Source organism: Pristiophorus japonicus, chromosome 1 (assembly GCF_044704955.1).
Source record: "Pristiophorus japonicus isolate sPriJap1 chromosome 1, sPriJap1.hap1, whole genome shotgun sequence".
In the NCBI taxonomy this organism is placed as follows: domain Eukaryota; kingdom Metazoa; phylum Chordata; class Chondrichthyes; family Pristiophoridae; genus Pristiophorus; species Pristiophorus japonicus.
The window spans coordinates 272,132,401-272,151,416 of NC_091977.1; the positions used below are offsets into that span (position 1 = coordinate 272,132,401).

The following is a 19,016-nucleotide window of genomic DNA, read 5'->3' on the forward strand; positions in this document are numbered from 1 at the left end:
CCCCCCCCCCTGCCCTCCCCTTTTCCTTCTCACCTCCCTCCCCATGCTCTCCCCCCCCTTCTCCCCATCTCGTCCTCCTCCTCCCTCACCTTCTCCCTCCTCTCTCCCTTCTTCCCCCTCTTCTTCCCCCTCCCTTCCTCCCTTCTCTCCCCCCTCCCTCCCCTTCTCTCCCCCCTCCCTCCCCTTCTCCTCCCCCCCTCCCTCCCCTTCTCTCCCCCTCCCTCCCCTTCTCTCCCCTCCCTCCCCTTCTCTCCCCTTCTCTCCCCACATCCCTCCCCTTCTCTCCTCCTCTCCTCTCTCCCTCCTCCACTTCTCTCCCCCTCCCTCCCTCCACTTCTCTCCCCCTCCCTCCCTCCACTTCTCTCCCCCCTCCCTCCCTCCACTTCTCTCCCCCCCTCCCTCCCTCCACTTCTCTCCCCATTCTCTTCCCCCTCCCCCTCCCTTCTCTCTCCCCTCCCCTTCCTACTCTCTCCTCTCCCCCTCCCTTCTCTCCCCCTCCCCCTCCTTCTCTTCCCCCCTCCCCCTCCCTTCTCTTCCCCCCTCCCCATCCCTTCTCTCCCCCCTCCCCTTCCCTTCTCTCCCCCCTCCCCTTCCCTTCTCTCCCCCCTCCCCCTCCCTTCTCTCCCCCCTCCCCTCCCTTCTCTCCCAACCCCCCCTCCCTTCTCTCCCAACCCCCCCTCCCTTTTCTCACCCCCTTCTCCCCCCCTCCCTTCTCTCTCCCCCCCTCCCTTCTCTCTCCCCCCCTCCCCTCTCTCCCCCCCTCCCCTCTCTCCCCCCCTCCCCTCTCTCCCCCCCTCCCCTCTCTCCCCCCCTCCCCTCTCTCCCCCCTCCTCTCTCCCCCCTTTCCCCCCCTCTTCCCCCCCTTTCTCCCCCCCTCTCTCACCCCCACCCCTATCACCCCCTCTCCCCTCCCCCTCCCTCCCTCTCTCCCCCCTCCCCTCTCTCCCCCTCCCCCTCACTTCTCTCCCCCTCCCCCTCCCTTCTCTCCCCATCCCCCTCCCTTCTCTCCCCCCGCCGCTTTCCTTCTCTCCCCCTCCCTCCCTTTCTCTCCCACCTCCCCCCTTTCTCTCCCCCCCTCCCCCCTTTCTCTCTCCCCTCCCCCCCTTTCTCTCCCCCTCCCTCCCTTCTCTCCTCCCTCCCCCGCTTCCGTTCCTCCCTCCTCCTTCCCCTTCTCTCCCCCTCCCCCCTTCTCTCCCCTCCTCCCTCCCCTTCTCTCCCCCCTCTCTTTCTCTCCCCCCTCCCTACCCTTCTCCACCCCTCCCTCCCTCCCCTTCTCTCCCTCCCTTCTCTCTCCCCTCCCCCTTCCTTCTCTCTCCCCTCCCCCTCCCTTCTCTCTCCCCTCCCCCTCCCTTCTCTCCCCCCACTTCCCCCTCCCTTCTCCTCCCCCCTCCCCCTCCCTTCTCTCCCCCCTCCCCCTCCCCTCTCTCCACCTTCCCCTCTCTCCCCCCTCCCCTCTCTCCCCATCCCCTCTCTCCCCCTCCCCTCTCCGCACCCTCTCTCCCCTCCCTCTCTCCTCCCTCCCCTCTCTCCCACCCCCCTCCACCTCAGGATCACGGCTTGCATGTCATCGTGGAGCAGGCGGAGAATGGTGACAAACTTTTGAGGGCAGCCGAATCTGAGAAGAACGCTCCATAATCCCTCACGGTTGACAGTGTCGAAGGCTTTTGTGAGGTCAAAGAAGGCCATGTACAGGGGTTGGTGTTGTTCCCTGTATTTCTCTTGTATCTGCCGCATAGTGAAGATCATGAGCATTGTGCCCCTCAGTGGGCAGAATCCGCATTGCGACTCCGGGAGGAGCTCTTCAGCCACAGGGAGAAGGCAATTGTGGAGAATTCTTGCAGTGACTTTCCCGGTGGTCGACAGCAGGGAGATTCCGCTGTAGTTACCAGTCGGACTTGTCACCTTTCTTGAAGATGGTCACGATTACAGCGTCTCCTCTTTCCAGATAAGGGAGATGAGGTCATGGATCCACGCCAGTAATGCTTCTCCGCCATGTTTTAGTGCTTCATATGCTCTTCGTGCCGGGCTGGGGTTGTGCTGAGATGGTGGCAGGTGGCATGTTGTGGGATGGAGTCGAGTACACTCACATCGAAGACAGAGACTCAAAATGCTTCTTCCAGCGGGCATTGACTGCCTCTCTGTCCTTGATGAGCACCTCTCTGTTCTAGGCCAGTAGTGGGGTAGGGCCTTGAGTGCTTGGGCCGTAGGTGGTCTTGACTGCGCTGAAGAATCCTTGCATGTCGTGGTCGTCGGCTAGCTGCTGGATTTCTTGAGCTTTCTCCACCCACCATCTGTTTGGGTCGCAGGTTTTCTGTTGGACTTCGGCCTTCAGACGTCCGTAGAGCTGCTTTCTTGCCCTCGAGTTGTGTTGCTGCTTCCAGTCCAAGAATGCCTTGCACTTGCAGCATATTAGTTCCTGGATCTCCTGGTTGGTCTCACTGAACTAGTTTTGATGTTTCCTGGTTGAGTGACTGAACGTCTCTTCACAGGTGCTAATTATGGAAAGCCTTGAGGGCAGACCAGGCACTGTGGACACTCTGGGTCACTGGGAGTCGTCAGGTTGGTAGCGGGGCGCTGACTGAATAGGGCTTTCTTAGCAGGATCTTTGAATGCTCCAGCGTTGATTTTCCTGCGGCATTGTTTCTGTTGCCATAGCTGTTTTGGGGCAATGTTGATGGTGATGACAGAACAAATTAGGCGGCGATCCGTCCAGTCGTCAGCTCCTGTCATGGCACGGGTGTTGCTCCGTCCTTGCGATCCCTCACTTGGACGATTACGTAGTCTAGCAGATGCCAGTGCTTGGAGCGATGGTGTTGCCATAAAGCTTTATATTTGTCCTTCTGATGGAACAGTGTACTGGTTATGACAAGGCCATGCTCTAAGCAGTTCGTCAGGAGGAGGGTGCCATTGAAGTTGGCTTTCCTTAACCCCTTCCCAGTATCCTTTCCGACTCTGGCGTTGAAGTTGCCAAGGAGGATCAGATTGTCGGGATTGTTCGAGGCTGGAGTAGAATTCCTCTTTGGTCTCGTCTGTAGCTTCCACTGTTGGGGCATATGCACTGCTGACCGTAGCGTACTGCTTCCGGGCTAGGGTGAGCCGAAGGGTCATGAGGCGTTTGTTTATCCCACAAGGGAAGTCTCTTGAGACAGCCCACTAGCACGTTTTTTACCACGAAGCCAACCCCATGGAGGCGGCATTCTTCTTCTGGTTTGCCTTTCTAGAAGAAGGTGTAACAACCACCTTGTTCTTTGAGCTGGCATTCCCCTGCCTGCCAGGTCTCACTTCGGGTGGCGATGTCTTACGTCGAAGCGCTTGTTTTCCCGGGCAATGATAGTGGTGTGGCATTCTGGTCTGTTGCAGTTAGGGTTGTCCATGAGGGTCCTGACGTTCCAGCGAGTTTAATGGGCAATTAATGTGTAAATCTAGTGGAACATAGAAACACGAGTAGGCCTCGAGACTGTTCTGCCATTCAATAAGATCATGGCTGATCATGACCTAACTCCATATACCCGCCTTTGGCCCATATCCCTTAATACACTTGGTTAACAAAAAGCTATCAATCTAAAATTATCAATAGATCTGACATCAATTGCCGTTTGCGGAAGAGAGTACCAAACTTCTACCACCCTTTGAGTGCAGAAGTGTTGCTTAATTTCACCCCTGAAAGGCTGGCTCTAATTTTTAGATTACGTCATCTAGTCCTAGAATCCCCAACCAGCGGAAATAGTTTCTCTCTATCTTATCTGTTCCCTTTACTATCTTGAAAACATCTATCAAATCGCCTCTAAATCCCCTGAACTTGCTGGCCAATTTGTGCATTAATAAAGGCGTGCGTCGTTGTCACAGCATTACTTTACCTACAAAATCAAGCCCATTATTTTTATGTAGTTTGGCCTTCCTTTCTCTGTGTTGAGTACTTGCTCTGTAAAATACATCAGCGCTGTTCATTGTAACTTGACTGAATTTGATGTACCAGCATGCTTTGAGAGGCTAGGAAGCCATGTTGCTGGGCAAACGCCATAAAGATAGAACTGCTGGGGTTTACAAATCTACGGTTGGGACAATCTGCATGACTTCAAGACTTCCGCAAAAACAAACCTTTAAGCTGTTATAAACTGATTGAACAATAGTCAACGTGGTCTGAGACAGAAGAGATGCCAGTGATTGAACAATAGCCAACGTGTCTGAGACATGTATGCATTGGGAGGCCTGCCAAATTTTGGGTATAAAGGACACAGTTCATAAAACGCTGGGAGCTGCTGCAGTGAGTCGGGCGACTTGACCGGTCACACAGGAAGAAGAGCCGTCTAGTCACTGCTGAACTGGCCACTCACAGGTGTTAGTACGTATGTATGCTTGTACTTGCTTGTAATCATAGATTGATTTTAAGTAAAGAAAAGTTACTCTGAAGTCTTTTGCCTCGAGTTGTCTGTTCCACTACAGTTCCGAACTCTATATACTGTTAGACGGGGCAAGATCGACACGTCTTACAGCATTTTATTCTATTTTTAGAAAAATATGTATTATTTCATGTAGTGCAGTTGGCCATAGATTCAGGTCCGGCAATCACCCCTCACCATTCAGTTCTCGATCATGCATGCTGAGTGAGAGGAGTCAAAATATTTCATACAGAGTGGGAAGAAAAATCAGGGATTGTTGCAACAGGCTAGTATTGTCCAATACCTTATCCACATGTGGCTAATTTGGAATGCAGATCATAATTGCATTTCTGATCAATACATAATTAATGAGTAATAGATGCATTTGTTGGGTATGTGATCACAATACTCCTAGTCGCACAGCAACCTTTCTCATCCATATATGTATCCTGTTTAAGGTCAATTGTTGTGCTGACAAATCAAATGTAATCTGTCAGTTTCTCACAGTTTGGATGTCCATACAGATTAATAATGTCTTTGCTTGGTGAATGGCGAATGAGAAGTTACCTGATCAAACATTTCATCTGTGTTTACCAACACTGTGGATGGAGTTTAGGAAAATGGATTTTGAGCAAACTTAGTTTGTTTCTTTTGCGCTTGTTTGCAGAATATTTATTTTCATTTATGCAGATGTTTTCATTTGGAGCTTGGGCAGTGAGAGCATTTGCTCTTTATTACTGTGGCTCTGGTCTTTCCTCAGATACGCCGTATGGTTTGAGGCCAGTTTCAGGCTACAGTATAGATGATTGAATGAATGTTACTTAGCCACATCCCATATAAGGAGTTTTATTCGTTCATGGGATGTAGGCGTTGCTGCCAAGGCCGGCATTTATTGCCCATCCCTAATTGCCCTTGAGAAGGTGGTGGTGAGCCGCCTTACACAACTGAGTGGCTTGCTAGGCCATTTCAGAGGGCAGTAGGTCTAGAGTCACATGTAGGCCATACAGGGTGATGACGGCAGGTTTCCTTCCCTAAAGATCATTAGTGAACCAGATGGGTTTTTACAACAATCCGGTAGTTTCATCGTCACCATAACTGATGCTAGCTTTTTATTCCAGATTTATTTAATTAACTGAATTTAAATTCCGCAGCTGCCGTGGTGGGATTTGAACTCACGTCTCTGGATTATTAGTCCAGTAACATAACCACTAGGCTACCATACAGATAATAAACATTTGGCCGGAATTGCATATTGCCCCATTTGAGGGCGCTACCCTTTGCGAAGCCAGACATTCTGAAGTCACACCTTGGAAGTAAAATTGGGCTTACCACCCTCGAGAGGAAGTGGAGCGTAACGCAGGGCATTCCACTTCTTGCCAAGGGCCGGCTCGGGGGCACTACCCTGGCAAAGATTGGAGCGCTACACGGCCTTTCTGCATAGCGCTAACGCGTTCCAAGGGGCCTCCCCTTGCGTTAAAGCGGAGGCACACTGAGCTTTGCAGAGTTTACAGGGAAACGGAGTGCTGGGCTGCACAATTGCGACACGGACCCCGCGAGAATCAGCACAGTGGCTGGATCGGTAAGTTGGAGGGCAGCGCATAATAGCGGTGCGCACCTCCCCGTTAAATTTCGCCCTGCGAGCCGAGTGCGGCGCGGTTCGCGACCCGCGAGGCTGACACTGACATCAGGGCAAAAAGGGGTTGCCGCGCACGGCGATGATGTCATCGGCGGAAGTGCAGCGACCTTGGGCACTACCAGCGGGGGCATGGCACTACTGGTTTTGCGCCTCCAGTAACTCTCGTGCAATTTTGTGGGAACCGTTACACCCCGGGCGGAAACACTGGAGGGGAATTTCTCCCCCTTGATGTAATTGATTAGACACATGATATCCTCTCCATTGCAATATGTCATATACTTTCTCTTATCCTGCAGGCGTGCATATATGACAGAGCTGGACTTGGCTTCAGTAAGAGAATGTTCCAGAATGAACCAACTGGCATGGATAAGCTGTGGAGGGGGTCAACGACTGGAAGGTAATCTTTGTAGGATAAGTAATACTTTGATATGGTTAAGTTGAAATGAAAAAAAAACCTGCCAGTAATTTGGCAATATTTTTTTATTTGAGTTTTATGTTTTGAGACTGTTGTCTGTCTTTAACCATTATTATTTACCAGTAATACATTTTAGAATGCAGTTCAGCCCATAAGATCATCATACCTGTAGTTTATTTTGGTTTTAATTGGCCCACCTTTGGTATTCCTTTCTTATTTACATTATAATAGTTAAGTAAATAATCATAAACTATTTTATACTGGGGCTAAAAGGGTTAAATTATGAAGACAGGTTGCATAGACTGGTCTTGTGTAGTGCAGAAGATTAAGGGGTGATTTCATTGAGGTGTTTAAGATGATTAAAGGATTTGATCGGGTAGATAAAGATAAACTATTTCCTCTGGTGGGGAGAGTCCAGAACAAGGGGCTGGGACCTTAAAATTAGAGCTAGGTCGTTCAGGGGTGATGTTGGGAAGATCTTCTTCACACAAAGGGTAGTGGAAATCTGGAACTCTCTCCAAAACCATGTTGAGACTGGGGGTCAGTTGAAAATGTCAAACATGAGATGGAGAGATTTTTGTTATGCCAGGGTATTTCCCCAGGGGCAGCAAGGCCATGGTAATAGTTCTCCTGCTGAGATGGGCTAACTGCACAGAGCAGGCATGGAACCCGAGACCTTCTGTGCGGCTATGGTACTGACTGATAAATGAGCTGAGCCATTGGAAGAACCTTGATCTGGATTTGTGCAAGAAATAACATTGACTATTTAGGCAGCAATGAGTGAATCGTCTGCACTTTCGTTTAATTGTGTATTTTAGCACATCCCATCTCATAGTTTTGGCATGAGGTATGGTACAGTTACAACGTCCGAAATCTTGAATCCTCGGGACTGACTCCATTCTGGTTTTTGGGTTTTTCCGGATCTCAGACAAGAAAATCAATAGTCTGAAATCCAGAATCCTCGACTGAATCCGTGCCGGATTTTGACCAGCGAGGTCCGAAATCTGGCAAAACCCGAAATCCGGCATGGATTCGGTCGATTCTGGATTTCATACTTGATTTTTTTGTCTAGAATCCTCGATCGAATCCGTACCGGATTTTGGGTTTTGCCTCAAAAATGTCTGGTTTTTGTATAATACTTCCGGACGACTCTAACAGCTATGCGCAAAAAGTCCGTTTTTTGGACATTTTCGGAGTTCCGGATTCGGGACGTTGCACCTGTACTGTGTCTAAGAGATGATGTGGAATGCCTATCATGTTTCCTCACCTTCTCCCGACAGGCAATAAATACCATTCTGTCAGACTAGTCATCATTTTTACAAGATTGCAAGATATCATTGGAGTCGAGGATGACTTCCACACTAGAAATGAGTTCTCAGGTGACTGAAGAGTCCAATGCAGGACCTACAGTCTCTGTCACAGGTGGGGCACACAGTGGTTGAAAGAACAGATGGGTGGGGAGCCTGGTTTGCTGCACGCTCCTTCCGCTATCTGCGCTTGGTTTCTGCATGCTCTCGTCGAAGAGATTTGAGGTGCTCAGCGCCCTCCTGGAATCTTTTCCTCCATGTTGAACGGCCTTGGACCAGGGATTCCCAGGTGTCGGTGGGGATGTTACATTTTTTCAAGGAGGCTTTGAGGGTGTCTTGAAGCGTTTCCTCTGCCTACCTGGAGCTCGCTTGCCATGTCGGAGCTCCGAGTAGAGCACTTGTGTCAGGCATGCGGACGATGTGGCCCGTCCAGCGGAGCTGATCAAGCGTGGTCAGTGCTTCGATGCTGGGGATATTGGCCTGAGTAAGTACACTGACATTGGTGCATCTATCCTCTTTGATTTGTAGGATCTTGTGGAGGCAACGTTGGTGGTACTTTTCCAGTGTTTTGAGGTGCCTGCTGTACATAGTCCATGTATCTGAGCCATATAGGAGGGTGGGTATCACCACTGCTCTGTAGACCATGAGCTTGGTGCCGGGTTTGAGGTCCTGGTCTTCAAACGCTCTCTTCCTCAGGTGACCGAAGGTTGCACTGGCACACTGAAGGCGCTTTTGGACCTCGTCGTCGATGTCTGCCCTTGTTGACAGTAGACTCCCGAAGTATGGAAAATGGTCCATGTTGTCTAAGGCCTCATTGTGGATTTTGATAACCAGAAGGCAGTTGTGGCAAGGGCAGGTTGGTGGAGGACCTTTGTTTTACGGGTGTTTAGTGTAAGGCCCATGCTCTCGTGTTGACGATGGCTTGGAGTTCAGCCTCCGAGTGTGCGCAGACGCAGGCATCATCTGCGTACTGTAGTTCGATGACAGAGGATGGGACGACCTTGGACCTGGCCTGGAGGCGGCGGAGATTGAACAGATTCCCATTTGTCCTGTAATTTAGCTCCACTCCAGCGGGGAGCTTGCTGAGGGTGAGATGGAGCATTGCAGCAAGGAAGATCGAGAAGAGCGTTGGAGCGATGACGCAGCCCTGCTTGACCCTGGTTCGAACTTGGAATGAGTCTGTGGTGGATCCGTTGGTCAGGATCACGGCTTGCATGTCATCGTGGAGCAGGCGGAGAATGGTGACAAACTTTTGATGGCAGCCGAATCTGAGAAGAACGCTCCATAATCCCTCACGGTTGACAGTGTCGAAGGCTTTTGTGAGGTCAAAGAAGGCCATGTACCAGGGTTGGTGTTGTTCCCTGCATTTCTGTTGTATCTGCCGCATGGTGACGATCATGTCCATTGTGCCCCTTAGTGGGCAGAATCCGCATTGCGACTCTGGGAGGAGCTCTTCAGCCACAGGGAGAAGGCGATCCAGGAGGATTCTTGCGATGACTTTTCCGGTGGTCAACCGCAGGGAGATTCCTCTGTAGTTACCAGTCAGACTTGTCACCTTTCTTGAAGATGGTCACAATTACAGCATCTCTGAGATCTCCTGGCATGATCTCCTCCTTCCAGATGTGTGAGATGAGGTCATGGATCCACGCCAGTAATGCTTCTCCGCCATGTTTTAGTACTTCGGCGGGGCTTCCATCTGCTCCTGATGACTTGTTCTTCAGTTATCGAATGGCCTTTTCAACCTCGGGCTAGGGTTGTGCTGAGATGGTGGCGGGTGGCATGCTGTGGGATGGAGTCGAGGACACTCACGTCGAAGATAGAGTCTCGATTGAGGAGATCCTCGGAAGTGTTCCTTCCAGCGGGCACTGACTGCCTCTCTGTCCTTGATGAGCATCTCTCCGTTCTTGGCCAGCAATAGGGTAGGGCCTTGGGTGCTTGGGCCGTAGGTTGTCTTGATTGCGCTGAAGAATCCTCGCCGTCATGGTTGTCGGCTAGCTGCTGGATTTGTTGAGCTTTCTCCACCCACCATCTGTTGTTTGGGTTACGGGTTTTATGTTGGACCTCAGCCTTCAGATGTCTGTAGAGCTGCTTTCTTGCCCTCGAGTTGTGTTGCTGCTTCAAGTCCAAGAAAGCCTTGCGCTTGCAGCATATTAGCTCCTGGATCTCCTGGTCATTCTCGTCGAACCAGTCTTGGTGTTTCTTGGTAGAGTGACTGAACGTCTCTTCACAGGTGCTGATTATGGAGGCCTTGAGGGCAGACCAGGCACTGTAGACGCTCTGGGTCACTGGGAGTCGTCAGGTTGGTAGCGGGGTGCTGGCTGAATAGGGCTTTCTTAGCAGGATCTTTGAGTGCTTCGGCATTGATTTTCCCGCGGCATTATTTCTGTTGCCGTCGCTGTGTTGGGGCAATGTCGATGGTGATGACAGAACGAATTAGGCAGTGGTCCGTCCAGTAGTTGGCAGCTCCTGTCATGGTGCGGGTGATGCAGCCTACTGATCCCAGGGATTGAGGCCCTACGGGAAGGAGGAAGGAGGACAGTAGGAGTATGCGTGTGTGTATGCACTAGCCCCATACAGCAGAGCCTGCCACTGGACCAAGGCCTTGCACTGTCAAGCCTATGTGGTAGCCGATATGCAATGGCCACTCCACGTTAAAATAATTCATGCACAGGCATCTTCTCTACTTGAAGATGAAGTTCGGGACCTGGAACGTCGGGACCCTCATGGACAACCCCAACAGCGACAGACCGGAACGCCGCACCGCTATCGTTGCACGGGAACTCAATATAGACATTGCCGCCCTAAGTAAGACCCGGCGGGCAGAGGAAGGCCAGCTCAAAGAACAAGGTGGTGGCTACACTTTCTTATGGAAAGGCAAACCAGAAAAAGATCGCCGCCTCCATGGGGTAGACTTCGCCGTCTCAGACTCCCCTTGCGGGATAAACGAACGCCTCATGACTCTTCGGCTCAGGAACCAGTGCGCTACGGTCTTCAGCGCATACGCCCCAACACTGGATGCTACAGACGAGACCAAAGAGGAATTCTACTCCGGTGGGGAAAGAGAGCCTGGTTGGGGGGGCGGGGGGAGAGAAAGAGTGGTTTGACGGGGGAGGGCGGGGGGGGCGGCGGAAAGAGCAAGAGCCAGGTTGCGGGGTGAAGGGGGTAGAGAGATAAGAGAGTCTGGTTGCGGGGGAGGGCAGAGAGAGAGAGCCTGGTTGAGTGGGGTGGTGGGGGGAGAGAGGGGGACCAGGTTGAGTGGGGGGGGGGGAGCGGGGGGAAGAGAGTTTGGTTGGGGAGGGAGGGGTGAGAGAGAGCCCAATTGTTGCGGGGGTGGGGGGGGAGGGGTGAGGGCCCGGTTGTGGGGGTGTGCAGGTGGTGGAGAGAGCCTGGTTGCTGGAAGGGGGGGTGGGGGTGGGAGGGGAGAGAGAGAAAGAGCTTGGTTAGGGCGGGGAGGGAGTGCTGGGGTTGAGAGAACCTAGTTGTCGGGGGTGTGGAGAGAACCTGGTTGAAATGGGGGGGTGAGGGGGAGGGGAGAGAGGGCGTGTTTGGGGTGGGGGGAGGTGAGAGTGTGGTTAGGGGGAATAGAGGGCCTGGTTGGGGGTTGGGAGAAGACAGAGAGCATTGTTGGCGGGGGGGGGTGAGGGGGAGAGAGCCTGGTTGCGGGAGGTGGGGGGGCGAGAAAGAGAGAGCCTGGTTTGCGGGGAGAGGAGGGGTGGAGAGGGGAGCCTGGTTGTTGCGGGGGGGGTGGGTGAGAGCCTGTTTGGCGGGGGGGAGGGGGGGGGCGGAGAGAGCCTGGTTGGGTGGGGGGGGGGTAGAGAGGGAGCCTTGTTGGAGGCGGGGGTTGGGGGGGGAGAGAGAGAGTCTGTTTGGAGGGGGGGGAAAGAGAGAGCCTGGTTGGGGGGGGAAGGGGGGCGAGGGGCTGGTTGGGTGCGGGTGTCGGGGGGGGAGAGGGGAGCCTGGTTTGGGTGGAATATAGAGAGCCTGGTTGGGGGAGCGAGGGGTGAGAGAGAGCCTGGTTGTTGTGGGGGGTGGGGGGCGGGGGAGGGATTGGAGGGGAGAGAGAGAGAGCCTGGTTGATTGGGGGTGAGGGGGGTGGAGCCTGGTTGATGGAGGGGGGGGGAGGAGAGAGAGAGCCTGGTTGGGGGGTGGTGGGGCTGTTGAGAGAGAGAAAGCCTGGTTGGTGGAGGGGAGGGCGAGAGATGCCGATTGTGGGGGGTGCGGGTGGTGGAGAGCGCCTGGTTGGGGCGGGGAGGGGAGGGTGGGGGGGTTGAGAGAATCTGGGTGTTGGGGGGTGGGTGAGAGATAGCCTGGTTGAAATGGTGGGTGCGAGGAGGAGGAGAGGGAGAGGGAACCTGTTTGGGGCGTGGGGAGGAGAGGGTGTGGTTGGGGTGAGGGGGAGAGTGAACCTGTTTGGGGCGTGGGGAGGAGAGGGTGTGGTTGGGGTGAGGGGGAGAGTGAACCTGGTTGCGGGGAGGGGTGGAAGAGAGAGCCTTGTTAGGGGAGAGGCAGGGGAAGGTGGTTGGGGGACTGAGCTGGATGAAGGGGTGGGGGAGCAGAGAGCCTGGTTGAGGTGGGGAGGAGCCGGGGGAAAGAAAGTCTGGTTGTGGCGGTGGGGGCTGCTGAGGAAACTAGTCTGCTTCCGGGGGGGAAGCGAGAGCCTGGTTGAGGGGGGAGGCGGGGGTGGGAGAGAGAGCCTGGTTTGCAGGTGGGGGGAGAGCCTGGTTGGGGGGCCGGGGGGTGGGGGGGGTTGAAGAACAGAGAGATAGAGCCTGGTTGAGGGGGGTTGGGGAGAGGGAGCCTGTTTGCAGGGATGCGGGGGGAGAAGAGAGCCTGGTTGTCACGGGGGGCGGGAGAGAGCTGGTTTGAGGGAGGGAGAGAGCCTGGTTGTCGGGGGAGACAGAGCCTGGTTGCTTGGGGTGGGGGGTGTTGGGGAATAGAGCCTGCTTGGGTGGGGGGGAGAGAGCCTGGTTATGTGAGGGGTTAGGAGAGAGAGAGAGAGAGAGAGTGAGAGCCTGGCTGGGTGAGGTGGGGTGGCGGGGGGGAAAGAGAGGGAACTCAGGGGTGACAAATTAAGTCCTTCCAACCACCTTTACACCCACACCCGACATCATTGGAGTGGATGAAATCGAGAAGTCATGACACTGACACTATTCACTTCATACCGCACACAATGTATGGCGGGGGGGGGGTGCCGGGGTAAGGTCAAGCACCTGCGCTTGGGTAAGGGACTTTGACTGGTGGAGGGATGCACGCACTGGGGTAAGGTTCTTCGGCTGGGGGAGCCATGCACTTGTTCTGGGGTCAGTGGGATGCACTTGCACTGGGATAAGAGGCGGGACTTCAGCTGAGGGAGGCAGCACTTGTGCTGGGGTAAGGGACTTCGGCTGGGGGAGGCAGCACTTGTGCTGGGGTAAGGGACTTCAGCTGGGGGAGGCAGCACTTGTGCTGGGGTAAGGGACTTCGGCTGGGGGAGGAATGCGTCCTTTCTGACTTCTGAAGTCCAAATGGATCATGTTACAATGTGCAAAGTTCGGCTGGGCAATTCCATTCACACATTCCAGAGATAATTCAGGGTGTGGCTTATCCTCCAAGGTCATTGGATAATGGAGAGCCAATCAGGCAAACGACTGCAATTCAGTTAGTACAAATAAACGCATCCTTGAAATTGTGCCCTGTATATCCAAGTTCAGGTCATTAATACATATAAAAAAGAGCAGTGGTCCTAATACCCCGGGGGACACCACTGGACACTTCCCTCCAGTCTGGCAAACAACCATTCACCACTGATCTCTGCTCCCTTGTTCTGGACTCCTCGACCAGAGGAAATAGTTTTTCCATTGTTAATCATCTTAAACACCTCAGTCAGAGCTGGGCTTTCCCCAATCCGCCAAGAGTTATGTATTTACACATTTATCCAAGCTAACCGGACCACCCCATCCCATCCCATGCCGTGTGTACATGAATTCAGTTCCTTCCAGCCTTAAGTTGCTGGAAGCACGTGAGAGTGGATAGGCAATCCACTCGTGTAACTTGTTCAGCTGTATTTTTACCTCTTGAGTGAGTTCATTCGAGTTAGAACAGGACGAGACCGAGGAATTAGTAATGGGGAACATGGAGGTGGCAGAAACTCTGAACAAATATTTTGTATCAGCCTTTACGGTAGAGGACACTAACAATATTCCAACAGTGGATAGTCAAGGGGCTATAGGGCGGGGGAGGAACTTAACACAATCACAATCATCAAGGAGGTGGTACTCAGTAAGATAATGGGACTAAAGGCAGATAAATCCCCTGGACCTGATGGCTTGCATCCTATGGTCTTAAGAGAAGTAGTGGCAGGGATAGTGGATGCATTGGTTGTAATTTACCAAAATTCCCTGGATTCTGGGGAGGTCCCAGCCGATTGGAAAATTGCAAATGTAATGCCCTTATTTAAAAAAGGAGGCAGACAAAAAGCAGGAAACTATAGACCAGTTAGCCTAACATCTGTGGTTGGGAAAATGTTGGAGTCCATTATTAAAGAAGCAGTAGCAGGGCATTTGGAAAATCATAATTCAGTCAGGCAGAGTCAGCATGGATTTATGAAGGTGAAGTCATGTTTGACAAATTTGATGGAATTCTTTGAGGATGTAATGAACAGGGTGGATAAAGGGGAACCAGTGGATGTGGTGTACTTGGACTTCCAGAAGGCATTTGACAAGGTGCCACATAAAAGGTTACTGCATAAGATAAAAGTTCACAGGGTTGGGGGTAACAAACAGAATAAAGAATTGGCTAACAAACAGAAAACAGAGAGTCGGGATAAATGGTTCATTCTCTGGTTGGCAATCAGTAACTAATGGAGTGCCGCAGGGATCAGTGCTGGGACCCCAACTATTTACAATCTATATTAATGACTTGGAAGAAAGGATCGAGTGTAACGTAGCCAAGTTTGCTGATGATACAAAGATAGGAGGAAAAGCAATGTGTGAGGAGAACACAAAAGATCTGCAAAAGGACATAGACAGGCTAAGTGAGTGGCCAAAAATTTAGCAGGTGGAGTATAATGTTAGAAAGTATGAGGTTATATACTTTGGCAGAAAAAATCACACCGCAGGTTATTATTTAAATGGAGAAAGATTGCAAAGTGCCGCAGTACAGCGGGACCTGGGGGTACTTGTGCATGAAACACAAAAGGATAGTATGCAGGTACAGCAAGTGATCAGGAAGGCCAATGGAATCTTGGCCTTTATTGCAAAGGGGATGGAGTATAAAAGCAGAGAAGTCTTGTTACAGCTATACAGGGTATTGGTGAGGCCACACCTGGAATACTGTGTGCAGTTTTGGTTTCCATATTTACGAAAGGATATACTTGCTGCGGAGGCAGTTCAGAGAAGGTTCAGAGAAGGAGAGGGGGTGGCGGGAGGGGGGGGGTGTTGCGGAGAGGGGGATAAGTGGGTTGACTGATGAGGAAAGGTTGAGGAGGTTGGGCCTCTACTCATTGGAATTCAGAAGAATGAGAGGTGATCTTATCGAAACGTATAAGATTATGAGGGGGCTTGACAAGGTGGATACAGAGAGGATGTTTCCACTGATAGGGGAGACTAGAACTAGAGGGCAAAATCTTAGAATAAGGGGCCGCCCATTTAAAACTGAAATGAGGAGAACTTCCTTCTCTGAGGGTTCTGGATCTGTGGGACTCACTGCCTTAGAGAGCTGTGGAAGCTGGGACATTAAATAAATTTGAGACAGAAATATAATGTTTCTTAATCGATAAGGGATTATGGGGAGCGGGCAGGGAACGTAAGAACATAAGAATTAGGAACAGGAGTAGACCATCTAGCCCCTCGAGCCCGCTCCGCCATTCAATAAGATCATGGCTGATCTGGCCGTGGACTCAGCTCCACTTACCCGCCCGCTCCCCGTAACCCTTAATTCCCTTATTAGTTAAAATTCTATCTATCTGTGACTTGAATACATTCAATGAGCTAGCCTCAACTGCTTCCTTGGGCAGAGAATTCCACAGATTCACAACCCTCTGGGAGAAGAAATTTCTTCTCAACTCGGTTTTAAATTGGCTCCCCCGTATTTTGAGGCTGTGCCCCCTAGTTCTAGTCTCCCCGACCAGTGGAAACAACCTCTCTGCCTCTATCTTGTCTATCCCTTTCATTATTTTAAATGTTTCTTTAAGATCATCGCTCATCCTTCTGAACTCCAACGAGTAAAGACCCAGTCTACTCAATCTATCATCATAAGGTAACCCCCTCATCTCCGGAATCAGCCTAGTGAATCGTCTCTGTACCCCCTCCAAAGCCAGTATATCCTTCCTTAAGTAAGGTGACCAAAACTGCACGCAGTACTCCAGGTGTGGCCTTACCAATACCCTATACAGTTTGCAGCAGGACCTCCCTGCTTTTTTGTACTCCATCCCTCTCGCAATGAAGGCCAACATTCCATTCGCCTTCCTGATTACCTGCTGCGCCTGCAAACTAACTTTTTTGGGATTCATGCACAAGGATTGACCCCTCCCCTTGCGTTTGTCGCCAAGATACAGAAGAAGCTGGTGGACTTCTTCTGGAACAACAGGAAGCACTGGGTCTCTGCCGCGGTCTTGAGTCTCCCGCTTGAGGAGGGCGGTCAGTCGTTGGTGTGCGTCAGCGCCCAGCTCGCGACTTTCCGTCCTCAGACCCTGCAGAGATACCTTTACGTCGAGTCCCCTCCTAGGTGGTGTGCTCTGGCGAGGTATTTCTTCCGCCAGCAGTGCGACCTCAATTATGACACGCAGCTCCTGTTTGTGAACTTGGGGGGTGCCAGGACCGCCCTCCGGGAGCTGCCTGTCTTTTACAGGGAACTCATCAGGGTCTGGAACAAAGTCTCCACCAAGCGCAGCTCTCCTCCGGCTGGAGTGGCGGCCGTCCTGCAGGAACCGCTGCTCGGGAATCCGTACCTCCACGGCCGAGGTTTTATGTGGCGGTCGGAAGAGAGGGCTGTGGCTGGTGAGGTGACCAGGGTCAGGGACCTGCTCGATGGCGGAGGAGCGGGCTGGATGGCGCCAGACACGCCGGCGCGGCGCCTTAATTCTGCCAACGTCCGCCATGCGGCCGATGCCATCGAGTCGCTAAAAACAGCTCTGGGCCCTGACTCCGTTAGGTGCATCGAGGAGGCTCAAGCACGTGGGGAGATCCCGTCCGAACTGACCCCCGTCCGGACGGAATTCCTCATCGGCGCCAAACCCCGGAACCTCCCTCGGGGGCCGGCGCCTCACAACTTGAGCCGCCTCGGGGAAATCCCCTCCGTGCCTTTCAGTTCCGCGCGGAGGGGTTTCCTGTACGGGCTGCTCCTGCACACCCTCAACTTTGCCATCCTCGCCGGCCGTCCGGACACGCCATGGCGTACCATCTTGCCGTCCGGAGGAGGCGGGGGTCCCCGATGGAGGGCACTCTACGCAGGGGTCCTCCCACTATTCATCGGGGACTTGGCCTGGAGGGTGGTGCACGGAGCAGTGCCGTGCAACAAATTTTTAAGCCGGTTCACGGACTCCCAGGCCGCCTGCAATTTCTGCGGTCTGGAGGAGTCCGTGTTCCATGTTTTTATGGAATGCACAAGGTTGCAGCCCCTGTTCCATTATTTGAAGGGGCTGCTCCTGAAATTCTGGCTGCACTTCAGTCCCACTCTCCTGATCTTTGGGCACCCTGTGCGGAGGGGAGCGGGTAGGTCCGAAGGCCTCCTCGTAGGACTGCTCCTGGGCACGGCCAAGGGTGCCATCAGCCGGTCCAGGCAGCGGGCGGTCGAGGGGGTCGTTCAACCTGACTGCCTGCCTCTCTTCCGCTCTTACATCCGGTCCAGGGTGTCCTTGGAGATGGAGCACGCGGTGTCCACCGGTACGCTCGCGGCCTTCCGCGAGAGGTGGGCACCGGAGGGACTGGAGTGCATCATCACGCCCGGCAACCAAATTTTAATTTGATTTTACGTTTTTAAGTTTAATTTGTTTTAATTGCCGGTGCATTTAGTGTCCCCCTTCCCTTTTATAGGGGGCACTGGGGAAAATTGTGATTTTAGTGCCCAAAAAAAAAAAACCAAAAAAAGAAAAACACAAAAAAAAAGGGGGGAAAAAAAAAAAGGGCCTTGTAAATGTCTGGAGTGTCACCCAGGTCGGGTGGCACCGTTTAATGTTTTATGTTTTCGCAGGTAAACTCAAAAGAGTTTCATGCACAAGGACCCCCAGGTCCCTCTGCACCTCAGCATGTTGTAATTTCTCCCCATTCAAACAATATTCCCTTTTACTGTTTTTTTTCCCAAGGTGGATGACCTCACATTTTCTGACATTGTATTCCATCTGCCAAACCTTCGCCCATTTGCTTAACCTATCTAAATCTCTTTGCAGCCTCTCTGTGTCCTCTACACAACCCGCTTTCCTACTAATCTTTGGGTCATCTGCAAATTTTGTTACACTACACTCTGTCCCCTCTTCCAGGTCATCTATGTATATTGTAAACAGTTGTGGTCCCAGCACCGATCCCTGTGGCACACCACTAACCACCGATTTCCAACCCGAAAAGGACCCATTTATCCCGACTCTCTACTTTCTGTTCGCCAGCCAATTCTCTATCCATGCTAATACATTTCCTCTGACTCCGCCTACCTTTATCTTCTGCAGTAACCTTTTGTGTGGCACCTTATCGAATGCCTTTTGGAAATCTAAATACACCACATCCATCGGTACACGTCTATCCACCATGCTCGTTATATCCTCAAAGAATTCCAGTAAATGGGATTAAGCATGATTTCCCCTTCATGAATCCATGCTGCGTCTGCTTGATTGCACTATTCCTATCTAGATGTCCTGCTATTTCTTCCTTAATGATAGTTTCAAGCATTTTCCCCACTACAGATGTTAAACTAACCGGCCTATAGTTACCTGCCTTTTGTCTGCCCCCTTTTTTAAACAGAAGCGTTACATTAGCTGCTTTCCAATCTGCTGGTACCTCCCCAGAGTCCAGAGAATTTTGGTAGATTATAACGAATGCATCTGCTATAACCTCCGCCATCTCTTTTAATACCCTGGGATGCATTTCATCAGGACCAGGGGACTTGTCTACCTTGAGTCCCATTAGCCTGTCCAGCACTACCTCCCTAGTGATAGTGATTGTCTCAAGGTCCTCCCTTCCCACATTCCTGTGACCAGCAATATTTGGCATGGTTTTTGTGTCTTCCACTGTGAAGACCGAAGCAAAATAATTGTTTAAAGTCTCAACTATTTCCACATTTCCCATTATTAAATCCCCCTTCTCATCTTCTAA

The 19,016-nt window shown here is 52.1% G+C and overlaps 1 protein-coding gene across 1 annotated transcript in view; it reads left to right on the forward strand.

Moving 5' to 3' along the window:
• Window positions 1-6,314: 6,314 nt before the first annotated feature.
• LOC139248267 (uncharacterized) overlaps window positions 6,315-19,016 on the forward strand; it is a 151,527-nt gene continuing 138,825 nt past the window's right edge. The window contains exon 1 of the mRNA XM_070872075.1: window positions 6,315-6,412. Within this exon, the coding sequence (XP_070728176.1) occupies window positions 6,354-6,412 (59 nt within the window). The 5' untranslated portion in view covers window positions 6,315-6,353. The remainder of the gene's footprint in view (window positions 6,413-19,016) is intronic.